Source organism: Chaetodon auriga, chromosome 22, assembly GCF_051107435.1.
Source record: "Chaetodon auriga isolate fChaAug3 chromosome 22, fChaAug3.hap1, whole genome shotgun sequence".
NCBI lineage: Eukaryota > Metazoa > Chordata > Actinopteri > Chaetodontiformes > Chaetodontidae > Chaetodon > Chaetodon auriga.
In genome coordinates this window covers 10,135,915-10,163,159 of record NC_135095.1, presented here as the reverse complement: position 1 = coordinate 10,163,159, position 27,245 = coordinate 10,135,915, and the positions used below count along the sequence as shown (strand labels likewise).

The 27,245-nt window shown below is 44.5% G+C and overlaps 1 protein-coding gene across 4 annotated transcripts; it reads right to left on the bottom strand.

The window, feature by feature from the left end:
* Nucleotides 1-551: 551 nt before the first annotated feature.
* znf800b (zinc finger protein 800b) lies at nt 552-27,159 on the bottom strand. Of its 4 annotated transcripts, XM_076722293.1 has the most exons (12): nt 26,891-27,022; nt 15,037-15,148; nt 12,981-13,314; nt 10,095-10,190; nt 8,794-8,937; nt 6,564-6,744; nt 6,233-6,422; nt 5,894-6,056; nt 5,367-5,749; nt 4,063-5,235; nt 3,708-3,819; nt 552-3,255 (listed from the first exon to the last, which is right to left on the bottom strand). In XM_076722293.1, exons 2-11 carry the CDS (start codon nt 15,091-15,093, stop codon nt 3,718-3,720), a joined length of 2,823 nt encoding a protein of 940 aa, XP_076578408.1. In that variant the 5' UTR covers nt 15,094-15,148; nt 26,891-27,022; the 3' UTR covers nt 552-3,255; nt 3,708-3,717. The 4 variants fall into 4 exon arrangements, with proteins under 4 accessions (XP_076578408.1, XP_076578409.1, XP_076578411.1 ...); XM_076722294.1 differs by lacking the exon at nt 15,037-15,148 and having other exon boundaries at nt 26,891-27,159; XM_076722296.1 differs by lacking the exons at nt 10,095-10,190; nt 12,981-13,314; nt 15,037-15,148; nt 26,891-27,022 and adding an exon at nt 9,511-9,633.
* Between the last annotated feature and the right edge of the window lie 86 nt (nt 27,160-27,245).

Genomic DNA, 27,245 nt, shown 5'->3' with positions numbered 1-27,245 from the left:
TCATTCCAGAGGGAAATACAGTACTCCTTACTGCACTGCATTTATCTGACAGCTGCAGCATGGTAGATGATGCATGGGCCAGGAGACATCAGGGGTCCTTGAGGGTCTGCAGAAGGCTGAAGCAAAGTAAAGGATAAAGGTTCACTCATGTCTTCTTCTCTGGGTGAAAAATAACACCTGCAGAAGGCTCTGTGTGGAAACATGCTGGTTAAAGGATCACTCCGCCAATTTATTAATGCACTTCTGCAAAGCTAGGGAAACTTGTGGGGATAGATTAGAAAAGCAATCCACAAACCTGAAGCTAAATGGTATGCACTGCTTCTTATTGGCATCGGCAGCATTCATCCTCTTGGAGATGTCAAAACAAAGGATGTATTGCAGACGGGAAAGCTGAAACACGGGAAAAGGCAAACGTCCAAAGAAGCAATTCCTGAGTCGGCAAATGAAATCTCTCTGCAAACAAACATGACTGATGGAAGAGTATGACTCACTGATCTGAGGACAAAATAAATCAGAATAAAAACAAAATAAAAGCACGAAAAACTCCCCCAGAGGTTTGAAGCAGTACATTTTTTATTTAAGTGGTTGGTTTCAACATTCCCGTCACATCTGAAATGCTTCTCTAACTCTTCTCAGGTTCTCTAGGATGTGAGCTTAATAACATATTACAACTGATGATGAAAGAAATGACAAGGTGTTTTTAAAAAAGAAGAAATCCTAAGAGTCTCTTGAGGTTTGATTACTGTTTCCTTCTTGTCACGAGTAAAAATAAAAAAAAAAAACCTTCAAAAGGAATGAGATGCAAAAAAAGGACAACTAATCATGGAACAACGCAAACTTGCTTCAGTATTAAACAGTGACAGAGTAGTAATGAGTCAGACGTGTTCGAAGCACATGGTCAACCAACAGTTAAGTACAAGTCAGTAACTATTGTGAATATTATAACTATTATTTATACCATCCGTGCAGGATGGCTCCATATATACACGTTTTCAAGACCTTGTTGCAGTAGTGTTTTCAGTTACAAAAATAAAGTTTGGTCTTTCCGTTTTTCTGGTTTTGTTCCATTTCATGGCTTTCTGTTTGGACATTAAGACATACCTACATTTGGTCTTCCTCAATCCTTTCCTCCCAACTCATGTGCCAGTGTTTCAAAGACTACCTGTGGGTAACGCCGCTGCAGTTAAAACAAACGCAGCCCCCTCGTGTTTGCGTACGAGAAAGCACATTTTGAACAGAACTGATACAGCCCCAAAATTAAGATTATACTAAAATGTTCACAGAGTTCATCTGAAAGAGTGCCGGCGGTATTTTTTTTAGCCCCAAAATTAAGATTAACGAGTGCCGGCGTTAGTTTTAACGCATGGGACGAAAAGTTTAATGTAAACTTTTAAATGTGGAGAACTGCACTGTTTCGCTGACCGGGTCATGTTTTCATGCTTATTAGCACCACAAACAGTAGATTCCCCTCACAGCAGGTGTCCGTTCACACCTGTTCCGCCTGCTGTTTAGGCACAATAGTTCACTTGTCTGCTTTGCTGTGATGCTGCACTGCTGCCAGTCTGGGTCTCAGGACTGACGTCTGAAGTGGCTAAAAGAACTAAAGCATTGAGAGGGTGGAGCGGTTCAGCAGCGCTCTGTGATGCTGGGCTCTGATATCAGAGACAGCACCTTTGGTCAGCGAGCAAGATGACGGCGGCTAGCGACATTTCACTGGCCACAGAAAATGAATGTTTCCAGTTATTGGATTCTAATCTTAATCAGTATGGCTGTTTCTGTCACACCAAAGGCAACGTGTCTCCATGTGCGTCACCATGCAGCGGGGTAACAATGGTGTCAATTTGATAGCTTCACCTGTGGTAGCACACCTTAAGAGTGAACAGTTCCAGCTGTTATTTTTAAAAAAAGAAATCCATATATGGATGAAAATAAATGTGAAATTTTGAACAAGGTGTCACTTTTTACTTCAACGTGTGCCTCATTTGACAACATAACTTCCTCAGGTCGCACGCTGACGTCTTACGGAAGCCTCGCCTCACATACGCCGACTGACACGCGGAGGGAAAACGGGGTACGGTCAAAGTGAAGGAAGAGCCATTAATGTTTCTCACATGCAGCCCAACAACAAAGACCGAAAAATAACAGGAAGAACACACAATTGAACACTGGAAACTGATAAGAGGAGGATTTTAAAACGAAGCACACACACACGATTTTCAAGGAAAACTCCTAAACACACTTTGTGTTTTCCTTTACTTTGACCGTACGTGTAATTAAAGACCATTTCACCCTCTAACACGCAACAGCAGCTGCTGCAAAGCAGACACAGGCTGACTAAATCAGCCTATGGTCTGCTTACCTGACGAATATTACTGCTGGAATTCTGTTTGCTTCTCAGCAGCAACATTTACACGAGAAGGCGAACGTCATTTTCTAAACTCTGAGGCGAGCAGAAGCTGTCAGGGAAACGAAGGGGGAAGGGGGAAGTCGGGGGTGAAAATGTATTCTCTGTAGATCTGTCGTAACATTGAGCTCGTGCTCCTGAATGCATCAAAGTGTTACCAACCCTCGATACGCTGTATACGCTGTGAATATACAGAAAAGTGGCAGATTCACTGATTTGAAATGCTAACAGCCGAGGACCCGAACAGGCTCTGTGCATCTGTGAGGGACTGCAGGGGTTAAACCAGGTGCTGCTTTCTCCCACGACAAAGAAAAAAAAATCAAGTTTGTTTCCAGTCTATTTTCTGTGGAGGCCACATTCCAGTTCTGATTCCCTCCCTCTTTCACACACTCACATACACACACACTCACACTCACACACGCTCACACTTCCATAGTCGACCTTCATCCTGTTCTTAAAGGCGGTTTTCCGAGAGCAAAGCAGTACAACCCAGTCATCTGCATATGGGTCTATATTTACATACTGTTGTAAGTAAATACAGATATATACAGTCGCAGTCAACCTTCAGTTCGCTGCTGTCTCTCCGTCGATAGCAGCGCCACCGTCCAGCGAGCTGGCTGGCTTCATCATGAAACTATACAAGCAAAAAAAAAAAGTCAGATTTCAACAATATATTTGGTTCTGAAGCAAAAAGTGGAAATCCTTTGTACTTCGCTCCTCTATCGTGCTCCACTGTTGCTCCTTTTGTTTGTTTCCTTCATCTCCGCTCTGTGCTCCATTACTTTTCTTGATTTTAAGTTTTTTGATTCGCTTCATTGCCAGCGGCTCGTGCGTCCATTATCCCTGGCGGACTGTGAGCAAAGAGAGGAGGAAGAGGGGAATACAGAGGGTAGTGAAGAGAGAGAAGGGAGGGAAGAAATAAGGAAGGTGCGGAAAAAGAGCAACAGTTAGACAAAGAGGAGGCTTTCTAATGAGCAGAGAGACACAGGGAGAAATAAGCGAGAGGGAGAGCGCAGGAAACAGCTGGCAAACATGCTGAACGGTCAATTAAAGCCTGCAGAGTGATTGTGGTTTCTCATCTTTGCCCTGGGGAACGGTCCTCTACACAAGCATAAAACACACACACACACACACACACACACACACACACACACACACACACACATCCATAAAACTTGCTCAAGTGAACGCCACACAGCGGCGTCTCTGCAGTTTCTGAACACACGGCAGCAACAAGACGACAGGCCGACAGCGACGAATAGGAAGAGTGCTGGAACAGGAAGTAAAGCCTCTGTGTTCTTACAGTGTGTGTTTCACCAGGCCAGGGATTTGGAGCGGGTGCTGACTCCTTTCCTCCTGTTGGCCGCCGCCGACGCTGCGTTGCGATGACTTCGCTTGTGAGACTCCAGGTACAGCTGTTTGAAAGAGACGATCATTTACTTTGGATTTTACATCAAGGGATAAAAATGGTGCACTGACACGTGATACTCTTTAAGATACCAATGAGACCTGATTCTTGTAAGGTCTAAATACAGTTTGTTATTGGCTAAGTTCCTCCATCTTGATACATGAGTTATAATCAACCATCATATTGATTAGTGATTAACACACAGATTATTTCCTGCATTAATCTGTTCATTTTGCGGCCTAAACTCTACCTTCTTGGCAAAAGCTCGTCCGCACTGGTCGCAGGCGTGGAGGGAGAAATTCTTGGTCACTCTGACCTCGGTGGAGGACGACCCCGTGCTGCTGCCCTCCGATTGGATGTCGTGCCTTCGTGTGTGTGGGGTTTGGTTGGTGGGCGGGGTGCTGGAGGAGGAGTTGCGTTGGTGTGTGTGTTTTTCACTGCGGCGGGTCAGTGGGGGGCTGATGGGCCGATGCTGGTGGGTCTGCTGTCTCTCCTGCTTACGGGTGACGGGAGGGGACGGCGCGGACGCCGGCGATGAGAGGTCCTGTTGCTTCCGAGTGACGGGGGCAGGAGGTGGGGCGGAGGAAGAGGAGGAGGAGGAGGAAGAAGAGGAGGAGGAGGTGGTGGACGGGGGAGCTGTGGAGCACTCTTGCTTGCGAGTGACAGGGGGTGAAGGGGAGGAGGAGGATGAGGAAGTGTGACGCCCGTTCACTTCCTCCTTGACGTTGCTGCTTGTCCTCTTGTTGACGTTGGTGCTGTTGAGGACGACCTCGGCGAGCCTCTTCACCGCCCTGCTCTCCAGTTTGGGCATGATCTTGGCGAGGTATGCCGACGACTTCTTGTGGACCACGGTCACGTGGCGGAGGACGTCGCGTTTGCGACGCGACTCGTAGCGACAGAGAGGGCAGCGGTAGAACTTGATGAAGATGTCGTTGCCGTCCGTGTGCAGCTCGATGTGCTTTGTTAAGTTCTGGCGAGAGCTGAACTGTCGCTTGCACAGTTTGCAGAAGAGCTGCTTGAAGTCAAAACCCACCGACAGTTTGGTCATTTTGGCGGTCACTCCAGCGCTGCACACGGTGCCCCCACGTGAGGATGATGACGTAAGCGCTGACGTCATTTTTGGGCTCGACGGGGCCTCCTCCTCTTTCACCTTCAGGGGGTTGTGTGCCACAGGAACAGCTTTAGCTGTGCCCGTGCTGTCACTCGGAGACGGGGCCGGGCTACTGTCGATCTCCTCCTCCTCGTCTTCATCCGAGGGTTCGACCACTTCTTCTTTCACTCGGATATTGTTGCTTGGGCCTAAGTTGGCGCTGCTACTGTTGGGAGTAGCTGCTGTTGTAGAGGCGGTGGGTGTGGCAGCGGATCTGTTGCTTTTGATGCTGTAAATCTTGTGGACAATACGCATGTGTCTCTTCAACATGAGCTGAAATACACAGAAAAAATTACAGATCAAAAACATGATCATTGAGGATACTTCTTACTGCCACAACCTGAGACTTAGAGGACACCAAATGCTAGGAAAGCCTGAAGCTGCCAGTAGGGCAGCAAACTGACCTGAGAGCTGTAGTTCCTCTTGCAGAGGGTGCAGCGGCACGAGGCTGAGGCCGGGGTCGGGGTCGGGGTCGGCTGCGGAGAGGCCGGGAGCTGACTCTGAGGTTTGGGCTGGTTTTGGCTTGAAGGCGTCGTTTTAGAGTTCACAGGCGTGGACTTGGAGGTGTGGCCACGTGTTGGAGAGGTACTGTTGCTCTTCCTGGGGGGTGTGACCTCCAGAGAGAAGGGCTGGCCGGGCCGCGAGGCGATGCTGGGGGTGATGGTGTCCCTCCGTAGACCGCGGTGCACCTCGTCGAAATGACGGCGTACGTTGGCTTTCGTAGCGAAGGTTTTGAGGCACACTGGGCAGGATTTTCCGGTAGGTGTGCTGAGAGTCCTTGGTCGACCTCCAGCAACAACAACAACAATTATTTTTTTTATATGATTCCTTTAAAAAGCAGAAATTAAAATGACTTTTCTGACAAACAAAACAAAAACAAAAATTCATTTTTTTTCTGTTGTGTTTTACTGTAATATGTGGAAACTCTTACCTTTCACCATAGACAGCAGGCTCGTGGGAACTGTACGCGTCTCTGTGAACTTTCGGAGCTCTTCCAGCTTGGTCTGGTGCATTTTGCGGCAGTGGCGCCTGATGCTGCGGCGTGAGTTAAAGTCCTGACCACACAGACAACAGGAGATTGTCACATCCTCAACCTGGATGGGAGCAAGAAACCAAAGAAGAAGGACATTGACTGAGTATGATGAGCAGTGTGGAAAGTGTGATAATTTATTTAGCATGTGAAAATAAGATGCACTGATTTCCACTGGATTCTCACTCTGAGCACTCCCACTTCACTGTCAATTGCGCTTCCTGACGTGCAGTCACCTACCCCACTCGTGGAGCCTTCGTCTTCATGCTGTGGCGGTTCGTCCTTGGCCTCCTCCTCAGCCTCCCATCTCCTCTGTCCCTGATTGTGTCCCGGGCTGCTGTGGCTCTCTGGCCCTCCTGGCTGGCTCGGCTGGTTGTTGTCCGCACCCTCCACTGGCTCTCCTTCCCATGCTACTGGACTCTCTCTGGCACTGTGAAGGACATTCAGTCAGAGATAAGGGAGGGCCTTAAATCTCACTTGGAAGCATGTAGTGTTCCTCCGTGAACAACTAACCAAATGACTCACGTTTGCAAAGTTACAGTACATTTGAATCCAGCAGCGTACACGTTACCTGGGTGTGTGTGATGGATATCTAGCCAGCTCCTCCTCTGTGGTGAGGTATTGGAACACGGCCTTCGTAGTGGTCTGGATGGGCTCCAGTCGGACAACATAGTCTGGCCGGTCAACTCGGGGATATATGGCGTCCAGTAAATCCTTCATGGCTACGCTCTGTCTGTCGTCACCTGACGAACCTAAAAAAGAACAATTTAAAATAAGCACTACAGCAACTACTAAAAATCAGGTTTAGTCCTAATCAAGTCCAATATTTCGTTTCCTCTTTGAACAAAACTACTGTAAGAGTTCCTGACCAATGCCAATCACTACTGTTACTTTTAAGGCTACTGAGAAATTTCTGAACAGCCAGACTTGTTGCAGCACACTTTTTTATGATTTTATGTAATGCGACTTTGTTTTTCCCTCTCCTCTCCTCGTTTGCTTGGTCTGTCTACAGCGGGTTTGTATGTGTTTGCTCCGTCGATATCATAGGACACTAGTCATTTTGATCTCTTCTGAGGACTGGATGGACTGAGACTAATGTTGACTTGTGCTGATCCTAATTTAACGCCCTGTTGGTGTTGTCTCTGTGTGCCTCTCTTTCTTCCTGGGACTCCTGTGAAAGCAAACTTTAACACAAAGCTAAATGCTGACAGCATATGAGCTGTATCGTGCTACAACCGGGTGACCTGACGTTCAATTCATCAAACAACAGAACAAAAATTACAAAAATAAACATCTAAAAACAACATAATCTCACACAGGCCAGTCACCCCTTCTCTTCAATTTTCCTATGTGTTTGTGAACAAATTCAAAATGCCCTAAAACACTTCATACAGTCAGAAAGTGGACGGGTTCGCGTGATTCCATTTACGCACTGAAAAGACGAGGGTCTAAGGCTACAAAACATTTTCTGTTTGGGCACTTTAGGCTTGGCAATTATTTTTATCCACACACAACTTTCTTTTATACTGAAGAAAATGATTTTGCCTCTCTAAAGCTGAAGGATATTCCTCTATTCGTAAATGAGCAAGTCTTTTACATAAAGTCCTTTCCAACAGGAGATGAAAAGAGGATCGAAAGAGGAGACTCGAACTGTTGACAGTTTAAAAAAGGACCACGAATCATGACTGGAGGGTGCATAGGTCCACTGTCAGGGCTGGATGGTGAAAAATTTTTTGTTCAGCCAGCGTCTCAATGATGAAAAACAGACACCAATTAAGTCATATATCTCAATAACAATATGATGCACTGGTAATGGGCTCTTGATTGAGAACCATTATGTCACTGGTGCAGGGCACAACTTCATTATGAGCACAAAAAGATGAAAAGAAGTGTGTGCTCAAAGTTGTTTTTTTTTTCTTTTTTACAACAGCGATCATTACAGTGGATACAGCTGACGAAAATACAATTGACTGTTTGTGTTGAGATTGATTTCTCTTTTAGGAGGAGATGAGAGGAGAGTTGAGTAACAGACAAATCACTTGAAGAGCCTCCTCGGTTTCATCCTTTCCCTGAGTCTCCTACCACTTTTAAGCAGCAAAGAATAGAGACATGACACACACTGTGACTAATGAGAAATAGATACAACACAAATGCTGCGAGATCAAAGTCAATTTCCTTTGCGATATGAGAAGAGAGCAGAGGAGAAACTGCACTTTGAGTAAGGGTGGAGATTGAAGGATTGGCCGTGTTACAATGCGCATGTGAGTTTGTGTAAATGTGTGCTTGGAGGAATGAAAGAGCACTGTGTGCAGACAGAGGAGATAAGCGGAGAATAATGAGTAGGAGACAGATGGTGTGAAAGCGAGAGGAGAAACCTTGGAGTGTCAGAAAGTGAAAGTAAACTGCGAAGAAGCCTTAGGAGGCGTTGAAGTAATCAATGACTCTGTGCATCGGTTTGTGTGTTAACCAAACTGGGTGTGCATAGGGACCGAGCTCGAGTCGGTGTGGTCGCCGCCTCGTTCGGGTAATCTCTGTGTTTGTGTGTGTGTGATCGGTACAAGTCTGCATTTGCATGTCCTCAGCATGCACAAAGGCTTTGGCCCTGGCTGCTGGAGTTTGTTTTCGCCTGTTCTGCCTATTGATTTTATTATTGAGTTTATGGGCAGCTTTTTTATGTTTCTTTTTTTTGTGCTTTGATTTTAGGATCTTAAGCGTGCGGCTGAGTTTATTAAGTATTCTAGACATGTTTACATGTATGTGTTTGTCTGTGTGTCTGCATGCTAATGTGCCGGAGCGCTAACCGTCGGGTTCGGGCAGCCTTGACAGGCAGTAGTACTCTTTGTGCGTGATGAGGTTGGGCAGGCCTCTGAACAGACTGCGACATAGTTTACACTCGAAGATCGTGTCCACCTCCTTCAGCAGCATGTGCTTCAGCTGGCTTGTGCCTGCAAAACAAGGGAGAGCAGTGAGGGATGCTACCAGGGAGGATTATAAGGACATAGACCACATACATGCAGCAGATTGCAAAATATCAACGAACCCCTAATCATGGGAGTGTGAACCTTACCTTCTCCACTAAAGGCCATGTTCTTTCCATGGTGTATGCACAATTAATTGCAAAAAATACATTTATACTGGTGAGATTTGTTTTAATGCACAATGCTGCAAAAGCTGACAGATTAGAAAAAGCATGTATACTATAAGCACAATAAACTAGAAACTAGAATCTATACTGGGAAAAGACTGATGATGATGATGATGATGATGATCGCCTTTGTATTGCGTCACTGCTGTCATCGCTGTCACTTCTGCCGTCACTGTTGTCTGCATGCTGACTCGCGTGTCCAATTTAAATGCAGTTTGTGCATGTGAAGCATTCCGTGCTTTGTTGGATAGCTGACTCATATTTGTCCAAAAAAGACTCTGCCTCTGTCTAAGCAGCAGCATCCGTTGTACGCTCTGATGGTCATTTTACTTACACGTGTGGGCTTTACTGTGACTCATCGAGATGTAAGTACCTGCACAACTTGCTGTCACGCACACTCTTGTGTCTCTTTATCCTCTTTTCAGCATTGTGTACGCTTGCTGTCTGTGGCTGTTTTTCCACTGGCTCGGTAAAGATGCACCCGTGGCGTGCTGCAGCCTGATCATAGACCACAACAGCAGGGGATAACTGCGCTGGCCCACAACATTGTGGCCCTGCCTGGACACAGTGTGACCAGTGACACTTTCAAGTCTTAAAGGAGCTTTGGTCATCTCGCTTGACTCAATGTGGCAGCCTCAAAACATGTGTGGTCATGTAGGCAACGAGAGAAAGCTGTCTTAAAAGTGCTATGTATACTTCAAAAGCTCATGTTTTAAGGTTACAGAACCATTGAAGCTGACGAAGTCTGCTGCCTGCCTGTCTATGAATCACTGGTAAGCTTTCATTGTGAATCTGCTAGACTGCTGCTAACATTACCTTCTCATAGACATCAGACTCACATTCCTCCTTTGTGAACTCCATTATCTGCAAAAGCACTTGCGCCGTGCCTGCATCACAAATAATAATAAACTCAGAAAAACAAATGAACGGATAATGAGAAAGCACGCAGACGCAAACCTGAACGGAAGCATTCGATGATCTGCTGAATCCCAGACTTGGAGGTCTGCAGAGGCTGCTGGAGCAGAGGAGGATCTCCAGGCTCCACGCAGACACCTGAAGAGCGACAGAGAGAGATTGAATTTGATCAAAGCGAGCATTTTCTTGCATTAGGGTGAGACAGTCTTTGAGAAATGCACCATCACCTGGGAATTCATGGGACCTGGTAAGACACTAAGTATATTGCAGTGTGCTTAAAGGGGACACAGAGTCAGACAATGAGGTCTGTATGGGACAGTGATTCACTCTGACCTCATTACCTCCTTGCGCGCACACAGGCACTAAAGGATGACGATGAGAAAGCAGGTCATCTATCTTTTCCTTCCAATTTCAGTATATCATTAAACATATCCCTCGTTACTCAGCTTTATCAGAAGACGTGATGACACAGGAAGCGCTGGGTGCAGACATTTCGAGATGAATGGAATAACATTTCTTACTGATTCATTCTTTCAGTCACGCTTGTTCAGAGGACGACAGCTCGAGTGGAACTGTTGGCAAACATGCAGTGGGGGGGGTAGGGGGTGCGTGCTGATGACAAATTTCTGTGCTTAGTCCGACAGTGTTTAGAGCCTGAGCAGCATCTGATGCTTCAGGCTGTGCTGCTTTATCAGCCGGAGCAGGAATGTGACCAGGAGGAACCGTATTGATGCGTATTGGGAAATATTCTGCTTCTGGCTCGGTCTCAATCACCGGGGCGTGTGGGGTCAGCTGGAGAGCAGCAGGCCTGGTGCTGGTAGGGTTTTATTGTTTCATTTGATTTACTGAGCTGCTATTAAGCTATCGTCTATTTCTTGTAATCATTCGACTGCCGTGAGGACACTGTTAAGGGCACTAAGAAACTCCTCTTGGCCGGGACATTCTTGAAAAAGAGCAATATTTCATTTCAGTGAGACTCCTGGTTAAATAAAAATACACTGTATGTGCAATATGTGCAATTTAAATCAGAGATTCAGTCCATTTATTTTATCTGTGTGGATTATTTTCTCCACAAAACAGGTTGGCTTGTCTTCTGCCAAAACAATCGTGACTAAAATACTGCAAACAACAGACACCACAGAAGATTCTTAAAAGATACTGCACTGCACAAAAGCACAAAACATAATATTTCTGTGTGAGACAGAAAAAATTCAGTCTTATTTTTACCTTTTGATCTCAAACAAACACGTTCATTTTTCCTTTGTATGTTTTTAAATTTCAGCAACTTCATTTTTCCATCATTACTATCTTAACTTTTCCCAGAGATGGACATACAAACAAAGGGTGGTAAACAACCACAGAAGCAGACCAATTACCCTCACAAACATCACCACAGACCCTGTAATCACCTCAAATGCTTTAGTCTAATTTTTCACATCGTATTGATGTGAAAGAAGGTGACAGGGTGTCTGCTGAGACAAAAAACTGGGACAAAGATCGTGTTTCCAGCTGTGACAGATGTCCACCGTTTTGAAGCACACACTTCAATTACAGCCCGCAAACTACCATTTATGTTGAGTCAAGATGCACTACTGTCAATCAGAGGAAAATGCTGTTTTGTTCATTCAAAACGACACATATATTAAAGGATTTTTGTCTGTTTTGTTTTTTAACCTGACAGAATTTCACTTTTTTCTCACCTCTGGTCCGATAGCGAGCGGAGACTGTGCATGTTTAAAGCCTCGCTGGCCCCGATAACTTGCTCGAATGCACGCTCACACAAGCACACAAACCCATATTACAAGGAAAGCTGTGCAACAAGGCGGTGTGTGTGGATGTGTTGGTGAGTCGGAGAGAAAGACAGAAGGCAGAAAGACCAGCAGACAGACTGACACACCCAGAAAGAGAGACAGAAAGAGAGCTGGAACTGTGACTGACAACTGTGTGAGCGGGTTTGACAGAAAGAGAGATGGAGATTATGTATTAATGTGTGACAGAATGCGTGTTCCTCATCCCCATCCCCCCCACACCTCTCCCAGGCAAACTGCGATAATCCCTGTGGGGCAGGTCAATGACCCGCCGACCTACAACACCCCCCCCCCCGCTCTGCAAGGGGGTCAAAGATCAACCAATCAGAAATGCCTGTCGAGGTAAACTGCTTCCTTTTACTATGAGCGGTGCAACTCCTTCCTCTGCAGCACAGATAGAAATGAACTCGCAGCAGCAGGATTTACATCTGAATCAAGACATCCACACAGGGTTTTGAAGGAAGGCATTGAAGGAAGGAGGAAAGCTTAAGTGAAAGGAACGCAGACAGGATTGCGGGCGGCCAAGCCGAAAGGGAGGAAGGAAGGAAACAAACATGTCAGCATTCAGCAGAAAACATTACATCATCATAATGGCAGCTTTCATAGCCATGTAGTACATTTTATAATCCAATATCAAAGGGGTTTGGCGGATGAAGCAGTTACCCCTGAGACAAGAAGACATTCATTCATTCATTCATGCAATATCGTTCTTATTATGCCTCCCAGCCTTTTATTTTTTTCATTTGCCACATACCAAAACCTCCAAAGAGGTAAGCTTTCCCAAATCCTAGCAGAGATGTGATTACTTCTGCTAATGAAAAGTTTTCCTCCTATTCTAAAGTTAGGTCCAGTTGCATCTTTTTTTAAGTTACCAATTTCCTTCTCAGTCAGTGGCCTGACTCTGTTATTGATCCCACTGCTTACATGGTGGGAGTAAACAGGACTTTTAAGCTCCATTTCTTCTGTGGGGACACACTATTTGATGCTATTTGGAGTACACAGACAGCCATACTCTGATGCTCCGGCAGTGAAGCTACACAGGAGGCTGACAGACAGTTTTAGCCTGTGGGCTGATGAGTCAAAACAGCAGGAAGTGCAGAGAGAAGAAAACTTTACCCACCTGTGTTATGAATGTGGCTGCCGGTGCTGGTCTGCTGAAGCCGCTCCTCGGTCTGGCAGCTCTGGTCCCTGGTCTCAGCGTGGGATTCAGGGAGCAGAGGGGGGATTGGCTTCCACAGAGGCTTGCCCTGGGATTGGGCACAGGAGTTGCCCTTTTCCTGGACATCTACTGGAGCATCCTGGTCCAAGTTCTCTGCTGGCGCCTCAGCTGAAGCAGAGGTCTGGACTGGATCTTCAGCAGAGGACTGGTCTGCTTCTCTGGGTGCAGCCTCCTGTGGTGGATGCTGGGTGTCTGACTGGAGCTGGCCTTCCTCCATCTCCGCCTGACCGCTACTCTGTGGGACCAAAACCAGAAAACCATGAAGGCATGAGCGACAGGAAAAGGACACAAATCCACAAACACAAGGGTAAAAAAGCCACTATGAGTATTCTAAGCCATTATGGCGTCTTTGTTTTAAGAATCATGGGACAAAAACATGTTGCTTTCAGTCCAGCAATCCTAGCGTCCCAAATTCAACATAGTGACTTTAAGAAAGAAAAACAGTAAAGATCTAGTTTAAATAACTTTGAGCATATTGTGATTTTAGATTTTGCCAGCGTCAGCTTTGCATTGTGAAGTAGGAAGATCCAGAACATAATCAACTCCCTTGGTCAGGCAGGGAAATACTCACCTACTGACTACTAGAACTACGAAAAACTAATACATTAACTGACACACACACACACACACACACACACACACACACACACAAAACCTTATAAATGAAACATGATCATAAATAAATAAATACTGGCATAAATCCAACAGGGGAGAGAGTGTCCATCATAAACAAAATTAGTTTTCAGCCCAGCAAAAAAATGAAATAAAAGTATATTGTTGGGCAGAATGAGGAGTCACAGCGGGTGAGCAACAGAGAGAGAGAGAGAGAGAGAGAGAGAGAGAGAGAGAGAGAGAGAGAGAGAGAGAGTGTGTGTGTGTGTGCGTGTGGCTGTCATGTCTCCTGAGCGTCCAGAGATTTTGTAGGGGGACATTAACCTTGTCGCACACAGCCACCCTTCAGCAGATAAGTGACTCCACACCAACCCATCACGGTGCACACATACGTCTATCTGTGTGTGTGTATGTGTGTAGCTGTGTCTCTTGACCAGACCTCCTTTCTCTCTAAGTCCCCAATCTTTCCCCCTCTCACACCCACCAATTTATCCTCATTTTCTCTCTCTGCCTGTGTCTGTCTCTCTCCCTCGTCGTGTCCTCGCTGCCCTTGAAGAGGGATAAATGACTCCCACCGTTCAAGCACATTACAGCACATCACCACAGGACACACACGCACGCACACATACAGCGGCGTAATCAAATGAGTACAAAACATCTTACGCCACACGTAACTCATTATCACCAATGAACAAACAGTTTGTGAGTCATGAGATGGGGAAAAAACTAAATAAAATGGGAGCTACTTCATCAAAATCTAAACTCTATATATTTATATGGCAAGAAAAACAAAGTAAAAGTAAGTGGACTAGTCATGAGGTTCCCCCTACTGCTCAATAAAACTACAAGGTGGAAGAGAAGAGACAGGTGAAACTTGGATTAAAGAGGATGGATTATAATCACTATGACTGATTATTTGACATCTTCCATATGCATAAAAACAGGAGTATACCTTACATCAAAGTACGGGCTCGTCTGTGACTTTCATTACGATTCTTAGAGCGTAATGAAGATCTTGATCCTGATCTAAATGAGCACCTGCTGTCTCTGGTGTTTGCTTGAATATGAGCATGTGAATTTATTACAACACAGTGACTTCCATCATGTTGCCTGGTGTTTGATACACACACACACACACACACACACACACACACACACACACACACACAGAGCAAACTCTGACCATTGCATAATGATAGTTCAAGTAAGAAGTTGCACGGGTGGAGGGTCAAGATAGGTCTTAGCATAAAGGAAGCGTGTTTTCCACACAGTGAAGGGGGTGAGACCGGAAAATAACATCCAGACATTGTTCTCTTATTGTTTTTTTGTTTTTTTTTTCCAGTACCTGTCTGCGGTGACAGTGAGAGCTCTTCCTCCCACTTGACTTCTGGGCCTTCACCATGCTGCCAAGACTGGCCTGCGGCACCACACGTTCACTACCAGCACACACCTGTAACCTGCAACAACACTCCGTATGAGCCAAAGAAGGGCCAAGGAGAAGACATTACAGACGCTTCTCGTGTCTCATCCTTGCACTGTTGCCTGCAACAAACAACAAAACTTTTGCTAAGATCTGTCATGAACTGTACATTACATGCTGCTGCACGACAACCTGCTGCATCATTGATACTTAAGCATTGAGGGAAAAGAGAACAACGCAGTGGTTACATACAATATGGCATCATTCTCAAACATGCAGTGCTTACCGGGTATGTTTTAATTCGCTGCTTTTACACTGCTGTTATATTATGACATCAACAAATGAACCAACCACATCCTTTTTCATTCAAACAGATTAAATCAACGTAAGTTTAAAGAACTGGTACATTTATCGGTAGAATCAAACACAAAACTGTACACCCACAACACAATTCTGCGTGGACGTTTCCTTGTGAAAGCATGTATAATGCATTAAAAAAAATACACAGTACACATAATGACTCTGTGTGTTTACTGGGTGCAGAGCGCTTGGGTGACAAACTGGATCTAAATATAAAACAGAACTGAATATTTTAAGGTCACAGTAAAGGTTTCCCACAATGCTAATTTGGCTGCTTGCCATATTGCTGGCACGACAATTAATCCTATGTTACCTGCACCATTATTCTGGATGAGGCACACTTTCCCCGTGTGCATTCAAAATGAGTGCGCTGGCTTTTCCTAACTTAGCTTATGCAAATGGTTATGTATATTTTTCCCTGGGCACCTTCCAGTGCAAGGGGCACTGTTACAGCATGTATGTGTGGATCTGCATTTAAAACATTGGAAGTAATTTAATGCAAATAAGTACTGCTATAGTCAACATACATGTGTAAGTACACTTCTACTGGGATTCCACTGAAATATTTACTGTGAGTTGGCATCAGCACATATCCTTCTTATTTCTGGTACATTACTCTGGTAAACTAATAATTTCTGGCGTATTAGAGAATGTGTCAGGGTGAATATTTTAAGTTTTGCTTATGTTGTATCCCCCTGGGACAAATGCACCGCCTTGAGATAATTTATGAACCCACATTTGTTCAAGCAGATAAGAGCTTCAACCAAAAAATGAGAGTTTTATTTCATGGCATTATACTTCTATGAAAGCATCAATGGCTGCCATAACGTTCTTGCTGCCCTCTAGTGGCAGCCTAAGTTACAACTCAGCCACATGCACCTGACACCACATTCACTTCCACAGGTTCAATATTCATGCTTCAGCTGCATTGTGCATGCTGAACAGTCTCACTGTTTTCTGATTTGTTATCCTTGGTCTTATCTACTAGCAACACACGTCCAGCCTGAGCTGTCATCAAGGTTAGTGGACCAACTGACAACTATAGACTTCAAGAAATTGACATTTTTTAGTCCTGTTTTGTCAGTGGATTAGCCTTAAATACTCCAAGAGTCAAATGGTGGACTACTTAAGATGAGGTGCGACTGACAGATGCTTAATGCAGTCTGAAAAACCGGTGTCACAGACTCATGGGAATTTGGATCGAGCAGACAGCAAAACACCAAACAACTGAGCCGGAAAACACTGTTCTTTGATTAAAAACCACATCTGTTTAAGCCTGGGGCCAACATAAATATGTTAATTCTATGATTTCATGGTGAACTACCATAAAGTAGTCATTACATAGACTAATAGCTAGAAATACTCATTGTGCCTCACGACTATAAGGAAACTAAGATTGAAAATAATAAGATAATCTGACAAAAATGGAAACAAAGTCTCCTTAAGGCTCATTTAAAATGAGCTAAAGACCCTGAGCCTCAACCTACAGTGAACTTAGATAACAGTAAAAAGTAAGTGTGGTGGGGACCTCGGATGCTTCCATGATAACGGCCAATGTCACCTGCACTGGCATCTCCCCACTTGGGAGATTTGTAGTTCCACTGAAACTGCAGCAGAGGGCGACAAAGCTTGTACTTACAATGTTGTTGGAGTCGAAAAGTTTTGCAGGCTGGTGAGGTCTCCAAACAACATGACACAGAGGGGTTGCCCCAGCGCAACGCATGTCCTCATACTCAAATGATGTGAATCTGCTACAGAGTTTCACTCAGACATGCACACACAGAGTTTTGCCTGATACTTGGAGTAGCAGAAGCAAAGAGGAGCAGCTGAGACGATTATTATTCAGAGCTAGAAGGGCACACGGAGAGCGTAAACCTCCACCAAGGTCAACAGTCCACTCTTCTATGGTATGAAAATCTGAAAGTGTAATCATTATATATGTATAGATATATATACAAAACAATTAGAATTTCACATTTGAATGTGAGTAGGAGTATAATCAGCTGCATGACTTGTGTCTATTTACGTTTACATAGCTACCGATATTACAATTGCACCAGTTCTCCCACGAAACCAGTCCCAGGGGGCTCCATAACAACTGCCTTCTGTATGAAGTTTGAGCGACTACACCAGAGGACTGCTGGTAACTTGAAGGTGGATTGTGATCTGGAGTCATTGCATTTCTACAACTGGCTATATTTTGTCACTGCTGAACTTTACTTCCATTTACAGGATTTTTTAAGATGTATGACATTTATTCTGCCACGTTCAAATGCCCTATTAGCAACGTTAACAAAACTTCCTTGGCCCTGCTATACCCTACCCCCAAGCTTCACGAAAATCAGGTAGTTTTTCAACTGTCTTGCAGACAGACAAACCAACAAACATAACCACCTTGACAGAGGTAACAATAACTATACTAACTTCATTATCTGCCTGAACAGTGTCAACACGAAGCCACTGTGTACATGAAAAGACAAAGGTCAGATTGCTTGTGGCCCTAAAATGGGAAATGAAACACTTTGCAAGGTAACAGCTGTGTAAATCATGTTATCACACAGGTACGGTCCTGAACACAGAGGTATCAGTATGACTCTGAAGAGCTTTTGCATGGAATTAAAAACAAAAACATGAGTGCACATGTGTTTTCTAATCACAGGATCAGGACCAGACTGCTGGTCGCACATCTGTTTCAGTGAAGTCACTCGATGGACATGGAAACACACAGGCCTTGGCAGCCCTCAGTCCTAATCAAATACACCATAAACAACGATCTGCAGATCAGAACTCAAACAGGTTTGATACTGTGGGAGTGGGAGGACATAATACAGATGTAAACCTAGGGGAGTAGACCAGGTGACGCTGGTCTGTCATGAGTGAAAGGTGTTAACTTGGGTCATACCTCACCACTTTAGCAGATATCCTCTGCTACAAACCACAGCTGCATCATATTCTGTGTAAGAGGTGAAGACAGAGGGAGATGCTATAGGTGAAGTATGACTTGGGGACTTTACTCCTGACCCATTTCTGAGCACAGGTTTTCCTTGTTGAAATTTAACTGTAATGAAGACACAATTAATTTCAAACAGAGCTATTAGATAAAAATAATTTATATTCTAGCAAAATTAAGTGCAGGCATATTAATGCATTATGCACCTTTTCAGGTTCTATTTATATCAGGGGGGAGATTAGCACTAGCCATTAACTATAATGGGAAATTAGGACTTTGACCGGAAAGTCTGTCTCTCCTACTGACGACTGCAGCAACCTCATTTAAAGTTTGTATTGCTTTACTCAAAAAATAATGTTAATTTTAGTTGGTGTAATACTTAAAGGCAGTGATAAATGTCAAACTCAAGTTTAATTATCTCTCTCTTACCCCTCTACATCGGTCTTAGCTGTGAGTGTGAGCTTGAGAGAAATTGACTCTCTATTGTGTGTTAGCTTGTTAGCTCTGTGGCCCCTGATGACCTGTTGAGGCTGTTTCTCAGTGTTCCACCTCATGCATGCTGGGATACACTCTAGCGCCCTGTCATCCTGAATAGGAGTAAGCGGGTACAGGGAATATATATGGATCAGAAATTTCAGACAAAAGGATACTTTGAAGATGAAAAGCTGCAAATGAAAACCTCTGTGCATTCGGGGGCGTCTTGGCAAAACAAAGTTTTTACAGAAGTCAATGAGAACGTTTTCCTATTCTTATCCTAAAACCAAGTCTGCTTGAACAAGTGTTCCAAGTCAAACTGTCTCAACTGCCCAAACTTGACATGAAACGCTTCTTTCAGCCTGATGAATGTCACAGAGGAGGTGTGTGTTTGTGAGATTTGATCATTAGCATCATCAAAAATGTTACCAAAGAGCAAAAAAAAAAAAACACTTAACTTTCAAGTCCTGCTGTTAGAAATCAGCAGATGAAAACTAATTTAGCAGTTTCAGTAGTCATATAAGAGGACCCCTTTGTTATTTAGAATATTTTGTATTTTGTGTAATTAAAAAGTATTCATCATCATCATCATCACAACAGTGCAATAAAGGGATAGATATGAAGGGGGAATGGCTCAGGCTACATGAATTTATGTTGAAGTGCTCTAATGATGGATATGTGACCATCGTGGAGATGTTTGATGAGATAATATTATAGTTTACAGTAGGTGATTAACACAGTCAGGTGCGACAGGAGATGATACTGGCCATACTGGAGAGAATTTTCCTGTTAATTAGTGCAAAATATGCCAATGAAAATCTAAAAAGAAAAACAAAACAAAAACCCCTCTCAGCAAATTGGATCATATAATGAAGAGAATTCATTTCAGTTACATAACTCATGACTTAATTCACGTCTATCAAGGCATTATCCTTCTCAAGAGAGTTTTCCACTCTCATTACTTAGGAGTTTTGTTCATGTCTGAGAAAATTCATCGTACGAGAAATTCGGTGGACGCCACAATCTCTCTTTAATCACTGGTACATGCCATTTAACTACAAAGTGGTTCTTGCATGGGCAGAACGAAAAAGGTCTGTCACAATCGCAGCAACAAACATAACTTTACCGCCTTCATTTACATTTACAGTGGCATTTTATATGGTAATCAACGGCTAGGTTTGTCTTAGGATTTGAAGTCTCGTTCGAGTGTGCCGCGGCACGGTGAAGGTTGCAAATCCCAACCGAGGACCAACAGCAGCCTAATTACTTTGTTCAGAAGTGTTTCATATAAACCTGACAGGCAGTGGTCTGCTGGTGCTGACCGGGGCTTAAAAACCCCGGTGTGGACAACCGTTTGACAACATACTGTACGCAACGCTCTCTTAACTCACTTCTGAGGACGATTTATGTTCTACAAAAGGTTTCAAACAAACACATCATGCCACACACACACACACACACGTGCCAATAATGCACTCGCACACAAACACGAGGGACTCTCCCGTTTCCGTGGCAACAGCCAGACGTGGTCGTGAAGTGGTGACTCCTGTTCTGAGTCAGGTAATGAGAGCGAAGGCGTCCTGGGCTCAAACTGTGGATTTGAGGAAGGTTGGCACCCGTCGTCTGACCTCCCAATCTACACTCCACACTGGCTGCGGACCACCGGAGGCTTGTGATGCTGACAGATAACAAATCCAGGTTCTTTTTTCTTTGCAAATGTCAGGTTATTCTATATTAACTAAACGTCATAATAGTCTTTTTTGGTCCAAACTTAAACTTCTAATGTTTCTGCGTTAAATATTTGGGAAGCTGTGCTCACTGGTGTCCCGACCTTTGACGTTAAGAAACAACACATCCCCCCAACAACTCAAGAAAAAGATGAGATTGCTCTGGAAGTCCTGTGACGTGCTGTGGAAATGTTATTCTCTGCTCAACGCAGGCTGAAAGACCAATTTCAAATATCGATTGAAGAAGGGGGAAAAAAAAACTGATTTGAAAACAGCATTTCCTTTTTTCCTCCTCAGCAATGCACTTAGTAAACAACTGTTGATGATGAGGGTAAGACTGGGAAAATGGCTAATGCTGCATAAAAGATGAACAAAATGAGCCTTTGTTAGAAATGAATGGGGAGATGTGACCAAAACGCCTGAGGCACTTTGAAAAAAAAAATTAAAAATCTGAGACTAACAATCCGAAGAATTTATCACTAAAGGCTAAAAATGGCCATACACAGTAACAACCCCTACTACTACCCCGTAACTGATCCAGCTCCATGACTCACTCCATCAGTAGCCATTTAAATAAATCTACAACTTCCAAATGTAACACTTTGACAATCATCACACATTTTCACATACTAACCGTCTCAGCAAACACTCCACAACCTTTGCTTAATATTCCACAAATACATCTGCTGATGTCCTCCAATGTTACATATTTTATAAGCAAATATGTTGAAGTTCCATCTCTGGTGATAATCCATGGTGAATTTTGCTTACACAAGCCAGAAATCAATTTGTCAAAGCATTCCCCTTTAGGGAACATCTCTTATTTTAGGAGACAAATCTCCCATTTGCCCTTTCAGAGGCAACAAATGAGGTGAATCAATGTCAGAAGAGCAGAACTTTTTCGGTGAGGCCTCAGAGAGACTTCAGACGTGATGTTTCCTCATGCCTGAGTGTGCATGTATAACCTGTGCGATATGCATACGTATTTCTGTAGTTCTAGAGCCAATTGCTGTGGGCCTGCAATCACCACTGCCTTCTCATAGTTATTTCCGATGGCTGTGTGGAGGCGGTCTGACAGGACTTCCTCCTAATGGAGGGACTCCACGCTTGCTGACATGATGCTGACTGCTGGCAGACGCACTAGTGATACCACCTGACCACAAGATAGGATGGGAACAATAATGTGGCCTACTGACAGAGTTCCCCTGTGCCTAAAAATACATCTTTTCCCTGGGCATTTTGTACACACAGTATTACTGAATGGTAGAGTTCATGTTCTGTGGCTCTGAGTTTTTACAACTTCTGGTTCTCCAAATGTTGTCACCCTCTCATTGCACCCCAAATCCCAGAAAAAGTGAGTTTTTCATAATATGGGACTTTTAAGTCACACTTGACAAAAAATGACAACGTGCAAAACATACAAAATAGATGGTATTTGGTGACAAAGTACACTTACAATGTTCAACTCAACATTTAAAGCGTGTCACAAAACGGGGTGAAAAGGTGAAGCTATGTTGTGATGTTGCATATCTAGTCTAGACCGCCATCTCATCTGAAAATATTCATTCTACACACACTAGTTACACAACACACATTCACTAAAATTATACACAGCATCTCTGAACCAAACAACAAGCAAAAACAAGCAGAGGAGCAAAGCAAATTTGCATCTTCGCTTCCTGTGGAGTTAAACTTTGGTGAACTTCGACCGGCGAAGTCACAGCCTCAACCAATAATAATACAGTGTGTGTGACTGACCCCACTTGGCAGTCACCGTCACATCCTGCGCTGCCCACCTTCAGCGTGACAAGATCGCCTTGGCAGGCAGTGGCCATTGGCCTGCACATGTGTGACCCTGCCCTCCCAAACATTAATCACTGTGGCGACAAATCTTTCCCTGCACAGATTTCTTTGCGAATGGGGAAATACCTGAAAGGACCGCACGTGCACGCACACACACAAACAAACACACAGGCAGAGTTGTGTGCGTACACACCAAATTACTGAAATACCAGCAGTCTTCCAAACAGCGACTTTCAGTTTCTACCCTGTTTGACTGCTCGATAAAGTTTACAAACTGAAACATCCAATATGCTGTTTTAAGGGTCTGAAATAAGCTCCATTTGTTTTTCTGTGGTAACTTTCATCACACCACCAACGCAGAATGCACTTGGTGGCAGAACAGCGGGTACCAAACTGTTGGATTTGGCGAAATTTGCTGCTGGATCTTCAAAACCAGATATGAAAGGGAATTCTGCAAAGTGCATTGTCTAGTAGTAGTAGTAGTCAAAGCAGGCACATAGCACATAAGCGAGGTAAAGAGATGCAGCAGCAGAGTGTGGAAGAGAAACTCGGACACAGATTTAAATAAATATAGCCATGGGAGATACATAATGGGCATTTTCAGGCCAGGTGTGGATGCGCAGCCTATGATCTTTGAAATCAAGCCTCTAAAATCACATGTAAAAGTATAATTAAGCGCAGTGTATGGTGAAGTCAACATGAGGAGAAAAAGCAGCAATTCCTGAGATACTCAAAAAGCAGCATCTACTTCAAGTGATCAGAGTGTGTTCTGTGACAACGGACAGAAAGCAGGGCCTTGTTGACAGCTGGAGCTGCGCTGGAAACTCAGTGTTCACCTTCACCACTGACACAGGAAGGCAACAGTTTAGGTTCGGCTGGTGTACTTACTAACTGGTTTGTGGTTCTTGAAATATCTGAGCGCCGCTTCCCAACATGCAGGTAATAAGCCTAACTGGATAACCAGTAGGGCTGACTTACTGACTGACTGGCTGACACTGACTCTGTGGCAGCCTGACTGACTGGATATCTTAATGTCCATCTTGCTGTCTGCCTCACTGACAGGTTACAGGTTAATGGGTTTGTTGAATGACTTAACTTGTACACTGGTTTGATGAGGTGACTCAGTGACTGAACGCAGCACTACATCATTAAACGGACTGAATCATGCAGTGACATCACTGAACTGTTGCAGTCAACAGCCACTCTGGTTAAAAAAAAAGGATACCTGGGAAACTTTATCAGGGAAGAGAGTCAGGCAGTGCTGGCTGCTGTTCTAATAAAGAAAGACTAATCTCAGGTTGCTATAACCCCAAGCCTCATGGGATAATGGGAGGCCAGCTGAGGCAGTCAAAAGACTTGCAAATGTGATAAATGCAAACAATATTTTATATATGGAACAACGAAAATAAACCATTTGAAATATGCAGGGTGATTCTATCAACTTCAGGCTAATCTTTCATTTTATTTCAGTTCCTTATAACCCACTTGTTATCTCCACTAATGTCACAGTTACCCGTTCATATTCATCCTCAAGGTTAGACTAGCCATCTCTATTGTGTCAGAATTACTCTTGTTATGTCTTATGGATTTTAGAGTACAGTAGAACTACATCAACATCTGAGTTTAGACTGAGCCAGGGCCTCAGTCACTGTGCGATGCTAAGTAAGTTTCCAGTCAAACAAACATGAAAAAAGAGCCAAATGCACGTTTGAAGTTGCACCAATGAACCTTAAACTAAACCCTTAAATTATTAAAGAGAAAAATACTCCATGGACTCTGGCCTTCTGGAGTGAATCTCTCCCTTAGGGACCATGTTTCCAGGGTGCAGGCAGCAATCTCTATTCCTTGATTTGCACTTGTAACAATACACACCTGTAACAGCACTTGATACACAACTTGACTGCACCTGCAGCCTTTTTAACAAAGCACAGGGAAGTGGACAATGTTGTCTAAATTAAAAAATAAAGTTTATGTAAACACAATGGCTTAGCCACATGAAGCCTCTTTAGGCCAGATTAGACTTTATGTCTAATTAAACTGAATTGCAAAAATCTAAATACCATGTATTTGCACTATTGTAACAGTATATTGTACTGCAATATTCCCATATTGCTGCAGTTTAACATATTCATTCATTTTATCCCTATTCGCTTAAAGCCTTTCCTTTTATTTTGTTTACCTCTGGCTACATCAGATCACATCATTAGAAGAGATGTTATGGTACTTGCGTGTTACCATGCGGAATAATCTATACATTTTTAAATATATATTTCCCCCACACCGTAAATCTATAAGTGATTTCCGTGCTGACCGAATCGGCACTTTCTACTGTGAGAATTTCAGCACTTTCTATCTCGTGAGGAAGTTCTCGGAGCTCCGGTGGAGGAAACCATGCGCAGTGCCCAAAAGCGCAACAGCAACAAATAAAACGTTCCTGGATAAAAACGCCCTGCTCATCTCCATACCAGAAACGCGTGGCGCGCCGTGGATGTCATAAAAACGACGCGGGTGTGTATCCACTGTCCGAGTCATAATCCAACCTTATCCTCTGCGCTGTTAATAAAGGTTTTACGGTCATATCATCACGATCCAGTGGAAAGACGTTTATCCACACATGAGCGACTCCACAATAGCCACATGCACCGAGCACCATGAGGGAAGGACCGGACGGATATGCTCCTCTCCGGCTGGCCTGTCGAGCCCTAAAGCAGGTTTAACCAGTGTGTGTACGCATCCACTTACGCATCCCAGGCAGGGCGAGGGAAACCTAACCATCCCGAATAAACTGCGCGATCTTCCGTGTTGATACACAATCCCAAGTCGGTGCACTACTGGAGAGTGGAAGCGCACGGCGATTGCTGCCGCCCGGGTCCGTGTCTATTGGTTCCCTTTCAGCTGGGGCAGCGTCAGCACACATCCACACACACACATACACACACAGTCTCCATTTGCAACTCCATCGCCCCCCATGGGCGTGCGAGGCCGCGGGCTGTGACGCAAATGGCACTGGGTGATTTGCAAATGACATATCTTCCTCAATCAGTGTCGTCGCCGCAGGGACTGGTCCAATTCACCAGATATTACACGTAGAAATATCCCACCGATGGTGGGTGGCGAGTAAATAAAGGCGGATGAGCAGTTGGCTCTACGGGGATGCGGTTGCATAACTCAGGAAACTTAATAAAAATGTGCACGGGCAGAGCGATGTGCAGTCTCTGTGGCTGATGTTTAGTCGTTGTTTCGAATTGATCGTGATTGCCTGTACCATAACACTCAGCGCACGAATCAGTCTTCGACTTTTGGTCACAGGAGGAACCAGGCAGAGCGTATTCACAGGGAACCGAGTGGCCTCGCTATGGTGGATGTGTGGTGGCCAGTGCTAGGACGCATGCACGTAGCTGACGGGGAAAGACAGGACAGCCGGAGTGGGACTTAGGACCGCATTCACAGGCCATAAAGGGCCCGCATGAATACTATTGTGCTCTTTTATCCAAGAGTCCCCAACTATTTACAAAAGGTTGGCCAACACACACAAAAAATATCGCGGCGAAATGGTGGCGGCGGTTACAGCAGCTGCCACTGTGCTCTGCGCAAAGCAGCAGCACAATCATTGCGCAGCGCCGGACTTCCCCAGTTTTGTGCAAACTATGTGATTCGTCCGAAAGACTTTTATTTTTTATCTCATTCAGCCTGTCCTCGTCTGGCAAGTAGCGAACCAGAGCGCAGGGCAGTCGCCGTTCTCATGGCACGATTTGCATCGCCCCCATTATCCCCGAAAATCTCTTTTTACACGGTTATATTGTCAGCCGAAAAACGCCACTATTTTGAGCAACAAAGGGGCAGCTTGACTTGATCAAAGGAAAAGCCATGTGCAAAATGCACCTTTCAAGCCGTAAAAGAGAGGCCCCTCATAACGATTGCAGCATGGCAGGGGAGTGCGGCGTAAAAACGAGCTAACCCGAATAAAATGCACACAAAGACAAGGTGCAGTATTCCCACAAATACGTCCATCACCACTCTGGTGACAACACTAAACCATCCTCGGTCATTTGGATTAGCCTAGAGCCGGTGAGGATGGCATTATTACGAATGTAAAACGCTGCGTTTTGCGGCTCCGTGCCACCTTTTCCAAGAAGCAGCTTGGCGCACAGGACCGGTGACCCTTCCATCTTTGCGCGTCCTTCTACCGAGCGAAACCACCAACTATCTCCTATTTTGACGATTCACTATTGAATAAAACACATCGCAGTAGATGATTTGCTCTCCGAGGAGCTAAACGCTTCACGTAAAGGCTGCTACAACTCTCTGAAACTATTCCTCTCCCCACCGCGGCCAGGCAGAAACAAGAGGGCGATGACGCCATTTTCTGCAAAAACAACCATGCTCGGGAAGCCAAAGCGAAGGAGGTTTAACCCGCTCCGCAGCCATCCAGTCCCGCTGAAACGTACTAAAAACAAGTCCTTACCTTGTATTTGTTGGATGGGCGGTGGAATCGTGTGTTTGAAGGGGTAAAACTGAGCGGCCGCGACTACTTCACGTCCGGAGATTGTTTATTTCGCCTCCCAGCGTCCCCGGCTCACTCTGAACAAGTTCGTCTGCGAGCCGCTGTCTTTGTGCACCCAGAGGAGCCTCTCAGCATTAAACCAGTCTCTGCGCAAAGGTGCACCCTCTACCTCCAATTTCAGCTGGAAATGCCGGCACTTTAGGACGACATTGCGAAAAAGGGATTGATGTGACCTCTTTCGATGAAGGGAAGTTTTATAATTTCCCAGCTTTAGACCAAAGGCTACGGTTGTAACGCTGATTTATTCCCCAAAACG